Genomic DNA, 13961 nt, shown 5'->3' with positions numbered 1-13961 from the left:
TGTCGGCGCAACATGTCGGGTTGTGTGAGATGCCAAATAAAAAGTTGCAAGGTTTGAAATTTCAGACACTAAAAAGGACTCCTGGACAGTAAGATGGATTCTCGAGGATCAAAAGAAGTGGAGTGACCCAATGGCGCTCGGGCACGGCTCGAAGAAGTCTGTTTCCTGTGACCAGGAGCAGGTGGTCACAAGATCTTCTTTCAGTGGCGGGGTCAGTAATGTTAACATAAAAATCCATTTACAGGCTTAAGTCTATCACATTGCGTGTTTCTACGACAAACCTGCAGCACTATTGGAGCAAAGCAGCCTTTAACACAATAAATGTGTTTTATTCAAAACGTTGTCGATGGGAAGTGTTTGTTTTGGAGATATCCCCAAACAAAATGAACTAATGCCAAAGTTGTTGGATCTAAAAAGAATTTCAGATGAGCAGAGACCGCCTTTAGCAACACTTTACATTTACCCACCAAAGTGTTGTTTTTGTGTATCGGATCTGTATCCCTCAGCGCGTGGGGGAAAAAAAAAAAAAAAACAACTCAGCATGATCAGATTTTAGCGCCTTTAACCCTAAAAGGTCCCAGGTTTTGGCTGTTTTCTCCACAGGCGCGAGCTGATGCACAAGCTGTGGCTCCGCCCATCAGGAGGACTCGCTCCTGCAAGTGTCTCCTGGTCTTCCTCATCAAACTCATCATCATCCTCATCGTCGCAGGAGCCACACTGGCCTGGTACTTCCTGGGTGAGAAGCCTCTTTCGGGCCGTCAGCTATTCAACGGATTGGCCACATTTGCAGAAGTATTCAGCTGTCTTTAGTGCTGGGAAACGTGACGCACTAAAACAGGCTGTAACCTTCGCTTCTGTCTGTCCAACAGAGCACAAGGTTTGGGTGTTAGAGCCTCGTGTGCAGCAGCAGTACATCGGCTACATCACCATCCTGAACAGGAACTTCTCAGCTGATCTGTCATCTCACAACAGCCCTGTATTCAAGAAGGAGGCCAAGGGAGTAAAGGCCACGGTGAGGCTGTAGAGTGGTGCAGGTTTTCTATCGCTGTGGTGAGCTGGTGGGGGGCAAAACAAAACAAAACACACAAGGCCGTGATGACTATTTAAGTGAGGGGATGTTGTCTGTTTTTTTCAGCTTCAGAAGATAATGAAAGACTCAAGTCTCTCTCGATATTTCAACTACACCAAGGTCTTCGCCTTCGGGTACGTGGCTCAATCTTTTTTTCATGTTCAGTTCAATAATAACTGCGGAGGGTAGAAAAATGAGAGCCACAGAACTTCCATGCAGCGAATAATGAAGTCCGCTTACGTCCTGGCTGAGAGCTCTGACATGAGACAAAATACTTTGATTTATTAGAGTTGCTTGTGGTCTCACCGCGCTCCATAATCAATGATATTCTAATTCATAAATCATTCATTCGAATAAACCTTTTATTTTTAAACTCTGTATTGAACAGTTTGTATATTTAGTTTTCTGCTTTTCTGCTGAATCTATAATAATCATAGCTTCAGTTAGAAGCCCAAATCTGGAGCACACGGACCTTCAGTAAACCACAGAAGCATAAAAACGTTAATGAACAGTGTTTCTACAGGGACGGCAGTGTTGTGGCTCACTTCTGGATAGGACTGTCTGTGCCAGGCAGCCATGTTGGGAGGGTCACGCCGAAGGAGGTCACCGCAAGCCTGGAACACGGCCTTCTGGGTAAAGGGTCAAGGAATCAGGAGCTGGCCAGCGTTGATGGATACGTCTTCCACATCCCGTCGTTGTTTGTCAGCGGTGAGAGAAACAGAAAAGAGACAGTTTGTGTGTTTAGGAGAGAAATTAAATCATAAGGTTGAAAAAGAGACAAAAGCAACGAGATACAGATGGAGTGGTGATTTTCTTTATTTGTTTGGCTAAACTTTTTGCTTTTCTGTCTTTTTATTCTCCTCACTACAGAAACTGACTCCAGAGTTATAGAACTTTTGAAAGCCTCATTTGGTATCAGACTTAATTTCCTTATGTTCTTTTTTTTTGTGTGTGATTTAATCGTAATTAGCATGCAGCAGAATATATTTCTCTGATAAAAACTTTCATGCATGAAAGCACGGACAGAAACTAGAATGACGTTTCTATTACATTTGTGGCTGTCACATATAGAGAATGAGAAAACTGAGGAAAACAAAAATTACATTCGACAGCAGTTTCATGTGATGTGTGACATTTAAAATCTTTTGCTAGCTCAAAGTAAAAAAACTGCAAAAAGAGCTGCAAAGTCATTTCGGTGTAAATTGCAAATTTCCCCAAATTAAATACTACTAAGGAAGAAAGATCATCTTAAACTGTAATGCCTTCACCACTCCTGGCCTTGGAACCATCGCACGCGTGTGTATAGGAGCGATGCTAAAACTCACATGGTTGAGTTAGAAAAAACGCAGTCACTTCCTTCTAGTTTTGTTTGTGTCCTTATTTTAGGAAACTCAATAAAAGAATGAAACCAATCCGAATAAATCTGTAAAAACAGACACATTCCTCTCTGAAGCTCATTTTGTGACATGGACCTTTCCGTCCCAAAGATTGTTACCGTTACCAGAAGGTGGTGTCCAGAAGCCCCACGGCTCTGCGCGGGCCTGACACACAGCGCTCCTCCTGCCTGTGGCACCTCCAGGCCGCCCCCGGCTCACAGCTGGAGCTCCACATGGAGTGGCTGCTCCCTGAGTGTCGGGACAGGCTCGCCGTGTACGACTCCTTCACCCCCACCGACACTCGCCTCATCACGTCGTGAGTTTCTCTTCCAGCGTTGGATAATTACTCGCTGTGACATGCCAGCTTGATAGCGTCCTCTGCTGAGTATTGCTGAAGCCAGAAGGCATTAAAGGTCTAACACACACTAACCGTCCTCTCTGTCCTCCCAGTGTGTACGGGTGCAGCAGACACGAACGTGTGGTCCGTGTGCTGTCGTCAGGCGAGTGGATGGCGGTGGTTTGGAAACAGGGTCTGTACAACTACAAGGACCCCTTTTCTCTGTCAGCGCAGGCCTGGGCCCACCAGGGTGAGAGCGCCGAAACACCAAGGTCCTCTGAGTTCAGAGGGGGGGAGGGCAAGAGCAGGAAGTACACACACGCGTTCTATCCGTATTATCTAATTAAAGCTAAAGGGGAAACCACGAAATGCTAAATTTTGTACAAAACTGTTTTCTTATCAGGCAACCACGTAATATTCACGCCCTTTAACCGGCTGCACTTCCCGATTTGAACAAGCTCGTTCGATACTCTGCTGAGCTGAGCCTCCATTTCTGCTTTGGATTGGATGAGAGTTTACCTACAGTACACACTCGACACACAAACATCAAGACAACTCACACACTTTAGCTACATTTTTTTTTTTTTTGCCTCCAGAGCGTCTCAGCCAAAAATACACCCCAGCCAACCATCAATTTAGCCTCAGTGGCACCACTTTGGACTGTCTGATCATGTCGGGTTGTGTCAAATCCAGCAGCCTGTGCAGAAAGGGATCCGTCAATCCCACACTTGGATGCCATTTAATTCAAAATAAAATTTGTTGTGATTGAATTGTGGATTGAAGATTGGAGTACCTCTCTTTCCCAGACTGTAACTCCACCATAGAGCTGAAGGCGGTTTTGGGAGTCCAGGGGACACTGAGGACACCGTTTTTCCCCAGCTACTACCCGCCTGACACCAACTGTACCTGGAGCTTTATGGTAATGCGCTCCTTCATCCATATTTCATGTTTCACACTTCCTAATTGTTTTGCCATTTTGCTCTTGGTTGTGTTTTTGTACTTACTGCCCACAATGTGTGTTCAGATGCCCGGTGCAGGGATGGGCTTGTCGCTGGAGTTTGAGGGCTACGAACTGAGCAGGGCCAGTTACAACCAAGCCTGCACCCAAGGCCAGTGGATGATCCAGAACCGCAGGTAGGGCTTCTCTGAAATGAGCTAGTCCAGTCTGACTCATCCTGATTTGTTTGGCTGCCAACGGGAGTCTGGAAAAAGTGACAGAAAGTAACCGCTTAAATCTTCATTTCGTGACAAAACAAAACGATGTAGTTTTCAAAAAAATGATATTTGGCGAAACGGATCAGAAATTGAGCAGAAAATACATCTGTCCAGTGTCATTTTCATATCGAACCTGCAAATAACAGACTGCTGTGTGTGACTGACATGTTTTTGAAGCTTCACGTAGTGTTTACTTCAGGAAAGATTACGTGTGAAACCACCAAACCAATTTTTTTTTTCCAGTGGTGCACAGGAGGAATACCTGAAACAAACATTGTGTGATTTTTTTATGCACAGGCTGATTAACTTGACGCCAAACTGAGGACAGAAAAAAGATTGCGACCAGCCGCAAAAATATCAGCAAATCAAACATATTTCTGTCTCTCTGTCCCAATGCCTCTCTCTCTCTCTCTCTCTCTCTCTCTCAAACCAAGCTTTTCCTCGCCACTGTCACCAAGTACTTGCTCATCAGGGGATCTGTTGGGTCTCTTCAAATCATTTTAGAGAGAGTTTGGTCCGGCCCTGTTCTATGTGAGATGTAACTTTGCTTTGATTTGATCTGACCTGTCTGCGGTGAGGTCAGGAAGCGTTGTGCATGGAGAACCTTCCATCCAGGTCATGATGCACAGACATATTATAATTAATAAAAAAAAAAAAAAAAACAGAACCTGAACCTGGTCTCTCCCTCCTCCTCCTCCTCCTCTGAAGAAGGACAGCAGCTGGGTGGACATTAAGGACTGCAGTAAATTTACGGTCACCTCCACCTGCACGTGCACGTTGCCATCTTTGGGGTCACGGAGTGGCGGCAGGTACCCTGAGAGGGTCACGCTCTCCGCAGAAACCACTCCAGGGAGGGAAGGATAACGGCGGGATGACAGCTCAATGTTTTAAAGTTATGAGCAGGTTGTGTTCCCAACATGAAGTCTCATCACATTGTCCTGGTCTGAAGTGAGCAACAGGGGGCAGTAGTATCCCACATGTGGCTATTTTTATTTCATTTTCCTAATTTATTTATCTTCCATTTGATAAACCTTCTTTTTTTAATCATTATTATTATTATTATTTCAACCTTTAGCCAAACTAACAAACTTATCGTGAGTTTCTTGACCAAAGTGAGTGCTTCCTCTTCACATGCCTGACCACATCCTACCACGGTCCTCAAACCTAACCGGAGTTTTCAGATGATTTCATTGTCTGTGTGCTTTTTTTGTTTTTTCTCTCAGACTGTGCGGTACCCGGGCTCTGCAGCCGTACAGCGAACGCCTCTTCCTGCTCTCCACCACGGCAACCATTGCCATGACGTCCGAGGTGTCCCTCACGGGGCCGGGCCTTCAGCTGCACTACAGCATCTTCAACCTTTCAGATCGTGAGATGCGGATGCAAAAGAGACAACTAAAGCACTCAGATTGATGTAACATGTTGTGTGTTATTTTACCTGTGTGCTTGTGTGCGTTTCGCAGCCTGCCCGGGCCAGTTTCTCTGCTCCATCAATGGCCTGTGTGTTCCTGCCTGCGACGGGATCAAAGACTGCCCCAACGGACTCGATGAGAGGAACTGTGGTATTTATATTATTCATGGCATCAACTGATTTCCGCATAGATGTTCTCTGTTGATACAGAAAATTGAGAAATGGTGCAGAGAGACAAACAACCACTAAAGCAATTTACTCAACCAGTCGAAGAATGTGAAACAGGACGAACTGTGGCCCCTGAAAATCAACACAGTGCGGTCTTCAGGGGTCAACCAAACCACAGCCCCACCACTTATAATACCTAAGACAATTTTATATAACAACCGGCTGAAGGCTAAACTGCATCAACACTAATGGCATGAGGACGGTCCTGCTGCCTTAGAAATCAGACAGCAGTTGTGCTAATCTGATTTGACAGGCCTCCTTATTTTATTTATTTCTAACTCTTGTGTTTCCACCGTGACGACAGGCAGCTTTTCATTGGTGAAATAAAATGATATTTAAATATTTTAAGCTACAACGTTATTAACGGTTCGATGTTTCGCAGCGTGTAGATGTTTTCTGCATTGGTCACGGAGTGGCCACCAATCACTTTTAATAGAGACTAAAGCGTTTGTCATCATCGGAGTGCTTTTACTATACGGCTGTAATACTATAACATTTCCGTAGAATTACAAAATAATGAAAATACTTTTTACAATTTACTGACTAATAACTCAAACTGATTCATTCATGCGGCTAAAAGCTATTAAATGTTTGGACACACATTAAAGCTGCTGTTTTCTTTTGTGCGTTTCAGTGTGTGCGGCTCAGTATCAGTGTCCAGAAGACAGCCGATGTGTGGACTATTACAAAGTGTGTGACGAACACCCGGACTGCCCTGAGGCCACAGACGAGATGAACTGTACTAACGGTAACACGCATACAATCATACAGAATGATTACTAGAGGTCACGGTAGAAAACACAGCGTGCGACACACAACGAGGCAGCTGGCTTCCCCCTTGTAAACCTCGGACTGTATTCTTTATATCCTGTCTTGTGATTTTACACCGGGGATAAATGTGTGATGCCAAAAGTCGTGACACACACAAAAGGCCTAGCGAGGAGTCCACAGCAGCCACAAAATAAAGCATTAAACATACAAGTGGGTCTGTGTGTGTGTCTGCAGGTGTGCAGTGCACAGATAAGACCTATGTGTGTGCTGACGGGACGTGTCTGAAGAAGCCCAACCCGCAGTGCGACGCCGTCACTGACTGTCCAGACGCCTCAGATGAAACACAGTGTGGTGAGAAGATATGACATGACACACACACACACACACGATTTTCGGGTGTCCTCACACTTCCTTGGATGGGATCTGTGAAAAGTCTCAAGTTTAATGTCAATCTGCTTTTTACTGAAAAACAGAATGTGTTCTGGTGGCTTTGAGAAGAATTAGACACACTGGTCATAATAATGATGATGATAAATTCTGCCTTCGTCTCTGTGTGAGTCCAGACTGCGGCCTGAGGCAGTTCTCCGGTCGTATTGTTGGGGGGGCCAACGCTTCAGAGGGCGAGTGGCCGTGGCAGGCCAGTCTGCAGCTGCGGGGCGTTCACATCTGCGGGGGGGCGCTGATCTCCAGCCAGTGGGTGGTGTCTGCTGCCCACTGTTTCTATGACGACCAGTAAGTGCAGGAAGCGTGGGGAGGAAGTGATGCGATGGCTGAGGTTAAAGTAAACACCACCTGAGGCACTTTGTTTTTAATTCTCTTCTCTGAATCTGATCGAGCAGCTTTGTTGTTCCTTATTTTATTTTTAATCCTGTTCCGTCTTCGCTGTCCAGGACTTAGTTATAACAGCCTGTCTGGCTCAACCACAACATGATTATGTTTTTATATACGCTGGTCTCTTTCAAAGGCAGAATCAGTTGGCTGGACTCCATCCAAAACTATAACCGTATAGGATTAACAAGACTTCTCTACTTTATTTTCCACAAGTGATTAAAAGCTTGTGCGGTGTTCAGTGTATCTTGAAATTGCAGCAGAGGAGTCTTGTGGTTGTACAATATAGACTATAACCAAAATAATTAATATTTTTACAATTATGATAGAGAGAGAAAACAAGAAAAACAACTCACTGCCTCTGGAACACACTGGCCCTTCTCCCTCCTACAGTCTGTACTCCCCCACGGCGTGGACGGTCTACCTGGGGAAAATCCTCCTCAGCCGCAGCAGCCCCCTGGAGGAGGTGGCTCGAGTCCTGCGGATCCATATCCACCAATACTACGACGACGAGTCCCACGACTACGACCTGGCCCTGCTGAAGCTGGACCGGCCGGCCTCCATGCAGCTGGCTGGACACGCTCGGCCCGCCTGCCTGCCTCCGCCTACCCACCAGCTGGATCCGGGCCTGCTCTGCTGGGTCACCGGCTGGGGGGCTCTCCGGGAGGGAGGTGAGGGAGGAGAGACACGAGCTCTTTGTATTAAAATTACGAACGCTTCCCCTTGCATTGGCTTTTAGCAGCAGTTACCAAACTGAAGCTGTGTTGGTAACTCCCAGCTAGCCTCAGATTAGAGATTCGCTCGGTCACGTTGCACCATTACATCGTAAAAACTGTCTCAGCTCAAATACACCTCAGTTAAATGTAAATCAGGAAGCTTTCTTCTTGCCATCCAACCAAAAGCAATCAGCTGTGTAATTAGAAAGCTGCTGCGGCATCACAACCTGTCGCACAACTTGCACAATTACAGTAACAGTGTTTGAGGCTGAGTTATTTTAGTAGGTGATTATACTTTTATTTACGTCGGCACAAATGAAGAAATGCAGGTTTCTGAAACCTGATTGTAAACCAGTTTGTATTTAATCTGCACACAGCTGCCAGTTAGTGTTAATCTAACCTAAAACTATGTTGTGTTGTTCCCTCTTTTCATCATGCAATGCGTTTCATCTGACATTGGAAGCACACGATAAAGTTTGGACGCAGCTTTCATATAACTAAGCTTCTTATCTGAAGTCCCCCTCCTGTAGCCAAATATAACTTTTCTGCTCCATCTGCACATTTCCAATCAAATGCTTCTACTCACATTTTTATTTTTAATGAAAAGCCTACCTCAGAAATCTTGAAAAAAATAAAAAAATTCCTCAGAAAAAACAAAAAAAAACAAAAAACCTACAATAATCACACCTCATAAAAAACACATTTAAATTAGCTATCAAGTTTTAAAAATAAGTTTTAAAGTGGACTTTTATTTGGTACATTTGACTTATTAAGTATGTTGTTATCTGATAAAGTTGATTTATTCTCTTTAAAAAAAAAAACTGCTCTTTTTTTTTTCCATCTGTTTTTGTATTATGCAATTTACTGCGCTACTTTTCAGAGGAAGTGACCTTACATAACTTGCGCTGTCTTTAAAAAGCCCCATTTATTCAGCGGGACTGTGAAAGCAATATGTGGGGAGTTTTTCTGAGGTCACAGATGGCGGTGCAGAGTGGGTGCTATTATGCTATAACGATAAGGGAGCAAACACTCATGAAAAGAACTAATTAAAACTGTCGACAGGAGAAGAGAGTGATGTGGGTGGAGGTGTGTGGGTTGTGGTTTCTGGTATCATGATAAACTAAATGGTTAATGCAAGGTAAAAAAAACTAAACAAAAAAAAAAAAAAAAAACATGTTGGAAAGATCTCTTGGCACCAAAAGTTTAATGTCAATTTTTTTTTTTTTTTGGGGTGGGGGGTTATTGTTTGACTACTGATTTGACACGCCGAGACGGTTTTATTACTGCAGTCTGGGACCTTTCACAGTAGAAATATAGACTTGACCTCAGGTAGGTGAATCAAAACTGTTAAGTGGTGTCTGTTTTTTGCAGCGTTGTCGCTGAGGACAAAAAAAAAAAAAAAAAAAAAAATAGACAGGTGAAAAGGAGTGGAGTTCTGACTTCTTTTTGACCTTTAACCTCTGACCTTTTCCAGGCAGGTCCAGTAACGTCCTCCAAAAGGTGGATGTTCACCTGGTCAGCGAGGAAGCCTGCGTTCGCTCCTACGGCTATCTGGTCACTCCCAGAATGCTTTGCGCTGGTTATCGCGACGGAGGGAAAGATGCCTGTCAGGTACAGAAACAAGAAAGGTCTTACTGCCCATTCACACCCATTTCATTCTGCGTTCCAGTTTGAATTTAAAGCAGATTGTTATTTTTAGATCTACAAAAAAAAAATTCAAGCTCCACAATGTTTTTCATCCTTGAAAGTAATTTCACCCTTTTCTGTGATGTCTGCGGCTGAAGCAGACACCTGTTTCCATGGGAAAAGCTCTCAAACACCCACTGTAGCCTAAAAACACTCAGCAGACCGCTGAACACTCCACTATGTTCAGCCGCTCGACAGCCAAACATTTCCCAGAGGAGTACGAGAGCAAAATAGATCTGGATAGATGAATATTGAACTAATGCTTCTCAAATCCCTTGAAAAGCAACTGTTTGCCTCCACGCTCACCTCCACGAGTGGATGATACTGTAACGTAACGTAAAAAAAAATCATAATAATAAAGTGGATGCATTCAATCTCATGACTACCAGGGGGAAACTGGCTGCAGAACAAAGTGAGATTGTATTGAAGTCAGTGGGAAAACAACAGGATGGGACCCGAAAGCACAAATTACAGACACAGCTCAGTAGACTTTGATCTGAGTCTGGTGCCCGTGCAGTCAGTCCAAATCTCAATCAAGTCACCAAAGGGATGAGTCAAGTGACAGCAGCGGGCCGTTAGACAGAAATCAGCCCACCAGGCAGAAGCCCAAAGAGAGAAGACAAAAGACAAATCCAAAAATCCCAAACAGGGTCGAAAACCAGCAACACAAGGGACGACAAAGAGTGCTGAGCAAGAGGCATGCTACATCGATCTGACAAGGAACAAAAGGGTGAAGGGAGGGATATATAGACTGGGGGAGGTGATTGGACAGACACAGCTGAGGCACGTTAGGGCAATCCCAGGAGCGGGAAACACGAGGGAACAGGAAGTAAGGTTCAGGAAGTTAATGTTTTCCTCAGATGTTTATGGTCTCAGTCTGTAGTTTTAAAGATATACTGTTCATTTCACAAACCTGCCTGACTACAATGATCCACATTTAGTGTTCTGCTTTTTGTCCACTTGGTATCATATCTGCAGAAAGGGAAAAATGTAATTCTCCTTTATCCATCTGAATGGCAATTTGTGTCACCCCTAAATAAAGTTGAAAGCCAGACTTCACAGGCGCCGTGTGAGTCACCAGTATCGACCGTCCACCTTGTCAATATTATGGTCCCTCTGTTGTAGAGCCATTAAAATCTCACTCCGTACCTCCGTTAACATTCATCAGGGAGACTCCGGTGGCCCTCTGGTTTGCCAGGAGCCGTCGGGTCGCTGGTTCCTGGCCGGCGTGGTGAGCTGGGGCAAAGGCTGTGGGCGTCCAGACTACTACGGCGTCTACACTCGCATCACCAGACTCACCGACTGGATCAAGCAGGTCATCAGCAGCCCTTAAGTCATTCAGGACCTTCGCCGGCTTTCCATCAGCATCCTCATCACCGCGGTTCGAATTCAAACATGATCCACATGCAGATTTAAAAAAAAAAAAAAAAACACCATCAGATGATTTGAAAGCAAAGTGGAAAGAAAAGCTTGGTTGGAAATTATACTTATGTGGCACCTTTCAGAAGAAGTGCTCATCCAGGATGTGGTAAGAGGAAACACGGCAAAAGAGAAGCGCAAAAACAAAACTACAACAGCAGGACTCAAATAAAAGAGTTGAGCTCAAATGTTGTGACATATAATAAAAATAAGCTCGGTTTTGAGAATCGACTGAAATGTTATGAGTGCACAAAAGGTGCACACTTTCAAATACTGATTTTCTTTATCACTCAATAAAATATGCATCTGTTTTATAATCACGCTCCCAGTGTTCAGTGATTTGTCTGGCTTGAAGTGAATGTAAAATTATCGTGTCAGTATGTCAGTTATTAAAAAAAGGAGGTTCAAAACTTCACGGTCACGTATCCAACAGGTGTTGACATACCAACACATCAGTCGTCCCGTAAAGCGCACACACAACTCCAAAACCTTAGTGCTCAGCTTCGATCCATTTGTTTTTTTTAATGCAGCTGTTCACATTATCTTTTAAAACTTGGACTCCGCTCTGAGCTGGTCTTGGCTCTGATGTGAGCAGCATGAGCAGAAGAACAACGACGCGTCTCTTTATGGAAGTAAACAAACAGAGGTTGGGATAAACAGACCTGGAGGCCACAGATGTTGGCGTTTACGGTTTAACAAGGTCCAATATTTCAATGTCCGTCCACTGACAACCGCTCTACCTCGGCCATGTTTGTTTTTGTTTTGTAATCCCACACAATTATGTAGATTGTCGAGCTAGAGCGACGTATGAAATATGGTCCAAATCCAATTTGATGTGATTTCTGCCTTTCACGGTGTCAAATAAGGTGGCGGTCTGATTCGGGCCAGTTGGGCCTGCTGTCTGAAACCAGCCCGACTTCCTGACTGACTTCTCCCTCTTGTGGAAACGTGGGCTTCATCCAGATGAGAGGCAGTTATTCTTCTCAGCTGACTTTATTATGAACAAGAATATTCTCAAAGGGACTGGGAGCAAGTCACCAGCCCCACCGGCCGGATGCTAATGAGTCACTGTGATTCGAGACCAAAACTTGGACAAAGAGACTTCATTCTTGGAGGTCTGATTAGATGAAGAGGAGACGAACTTATCCACCTCTCCACCCGTCCATCTATCTATCCGTCTGTCTGTCTCGTATTCCCCTCAATCCTCCCTGTTCTCCTCTGCGTCTCATTAACTTATCCGCTCCCCCCTGCTCATGTTTTTCACTCTGGAAATGAGCTCAAATCTTCAGGGGATCTTTCAATATTTGGAAGTTCCCATTTTCAATGTAATTGATATTTTATTAGGCTGTAAACCATGATGACAGTTCTGCTCCATGAAGCACAACTACAGAGCTCAAACAGGCCTCGGGGGGCCATCCATCACGGCAGCTGCCCACCGCAGTAATATTTAGTGCTTATTATGACCTTCACAGTTTTATACGGAGAACATTCAAAAAGATGAATGAAGTTCAGGTCTTAAGGTTTCATTCCTTTAGCAACTACTGAACAAGGTCTTCCTGATTTCTCAACCCAGGTGGGACTTGAACCCACAATCCCCAGCTCCGGAGGCTGATGCCTTATCCATTAGGCCACTGGGTCTTTGGTGTAATGAAAGAATGAGACAATAAATCAGAAAAATTGATTTCTAGAGTGGATAACACAGCTGTATGCAGCATCGAGCGTCAAACTGAGCCACTGAGCAAAAGAAGGAGGATTTAAAAAAACAAAAGAAGTCTCCCCGACAGCAACAAATACATTCTCCAGAGCTCTGAAAGAAAGAGCCCCACGTGTTTATCCTCTGAAGACACAATGCTTTTCTGCAGCGCCTCAGTTGGCTTCCCCGCATCACGAGGTGTCTTCAGGTCACTGACAGACAGCCAGTTACCCTGCAGAGGAAGGCGCCAGAGGACGTACACAGATTTGGACAGAGTTACGGGGGTGGGCCCTCCTTAATCTCCCATTCCTCAGTCAGTTACGGTTAAACAATCCAGCAATCCGTTCATATTCAGGCTGCCATAGATCAGCAAAGCCATCAGTCAATATACTTATCAGGAAAATGAAAATAGCGCAGCCCAAAGCAGAGAAGGGATTACAAAAATCGTGCAGAGGACAGAGCCAGAAGGACGAGGGAGGCAGACTTGGCGTGGGATGTTGATTAAATTATGGACATCTGCCATCTTGCTGCCCTTATGTTTTGCTTTTCCTGTGAAAACAGTTAGCATGACAGACGGAGCAAACTTCATTCTTGCCAAAAGAACAAAAAAAAAAAAAAAAAAGTCTTTACTCAAATCTTATTAGACAGCAACCTCAATATTTACCCGCAGTATGAATAAACACAGAACATCCACATGAAAATGTCTTTTTATGGTCTTTAAAAAAAATGCTGTGTTTGAGTGAAATGAATTGAAACCAAAGAACAACATGACTCATGTGCATTTAGGATTTCACAATAAGTCATTGTTATATTAACATGACTAGCTACTGTTACAGGAACAAAATATGAGAAGAAGATATCATCTAAATAAAAAATAAAAAAAAATGAGAATAACATTTGAATGACGAAGAATCTACTTCACTTCCAGCTGGCAGAAATCATATCGTATCAGAAGGGAGCGATGTGGCCAACTTTTCTTGGCCTGAGACGCTGATGATTGTCCACAGATGCTTTTTCTCTGGTCGGTCAGCTGTTTGGGAAACTAACGGACATTCATGACTTATGACTGTTTGCAGCTTTATTATGGTGAAAGAAGCATTTTCCAAGAGAAACATTTAGTTTAGATGTAACGTACCACGATGACTATCCACGTAAGATAACACTTGATTAATAGGCAGCAGGATTTTATTAATGAAAGCGTCACATGTAATTTAC

At 44.1% G+C, this 13961-nt stretch overlaps 1 protein-coding gene and 1 non-coding gene across 2 annotated transcripts; one reads left to right on the top strand and one right to left on the bottom strand.

Moving 5' to 3' along the window:
• Positions 1-12: 12 nt before the first annotated feature.
• tmprss6 (transmembrane serine protease 6) lies at positions 13-11073 on the top strand. Its single transcript, XM_029501155.1, has 19 exons — positions 13-24; positions 116-211; positions 604-736; positions 870-1012; positions 1136-1203; positions 1593-1777; positions 1940-1981; positions 2557-2761; positions 2896-3032; positions 3589-3701; positions 3807-3916; positions 5221-5363; positions 5458-5556; positions 6268-6381; positions 6639-6755; positions 6968-7136; positions 7626-7903; positions 9423-9559; positions 10803-11073. The coding sequence occupies exons 1-19, from the start codon at positions 13-15 to the stop codon at positions 10965-10967; spliced, it is 2466 nt and encodes an 821-aa protein (XP_029357015.1). The 3' UTR covers positions 10968-11073.
• Positions 11074-12618: 1545 nt separating this feature from the next.
• trnar-ccg (transfer RNA arginine (anticodon CCG)) lies at positions 12619-12691 on the bottom strand. The gene has a single exon. It is a non-coding gene; the product is annotated as a tRNA-Arg (tRNA).
• Positions 12692-13961: the final 1270 nt, after the last annotated feature.

Source organism: Echeneis naucrates, chromosome 1 (assembly GCF_900963305.1).
Source record: "Echeneis naucrates chromosome 1, fEcheNa1.1, whole genome shotgun sequence".
NCBI lineage: Eukaryota > Metazoa > Chordata > Actinopteri > Carangiformes > Echeneidae > Echeneis > Echeneis naucrates.
Note: the sequence above shows the minus strand (reverse complement) of the source record. Positions and strands in the feature narration are given on the sequence as shown.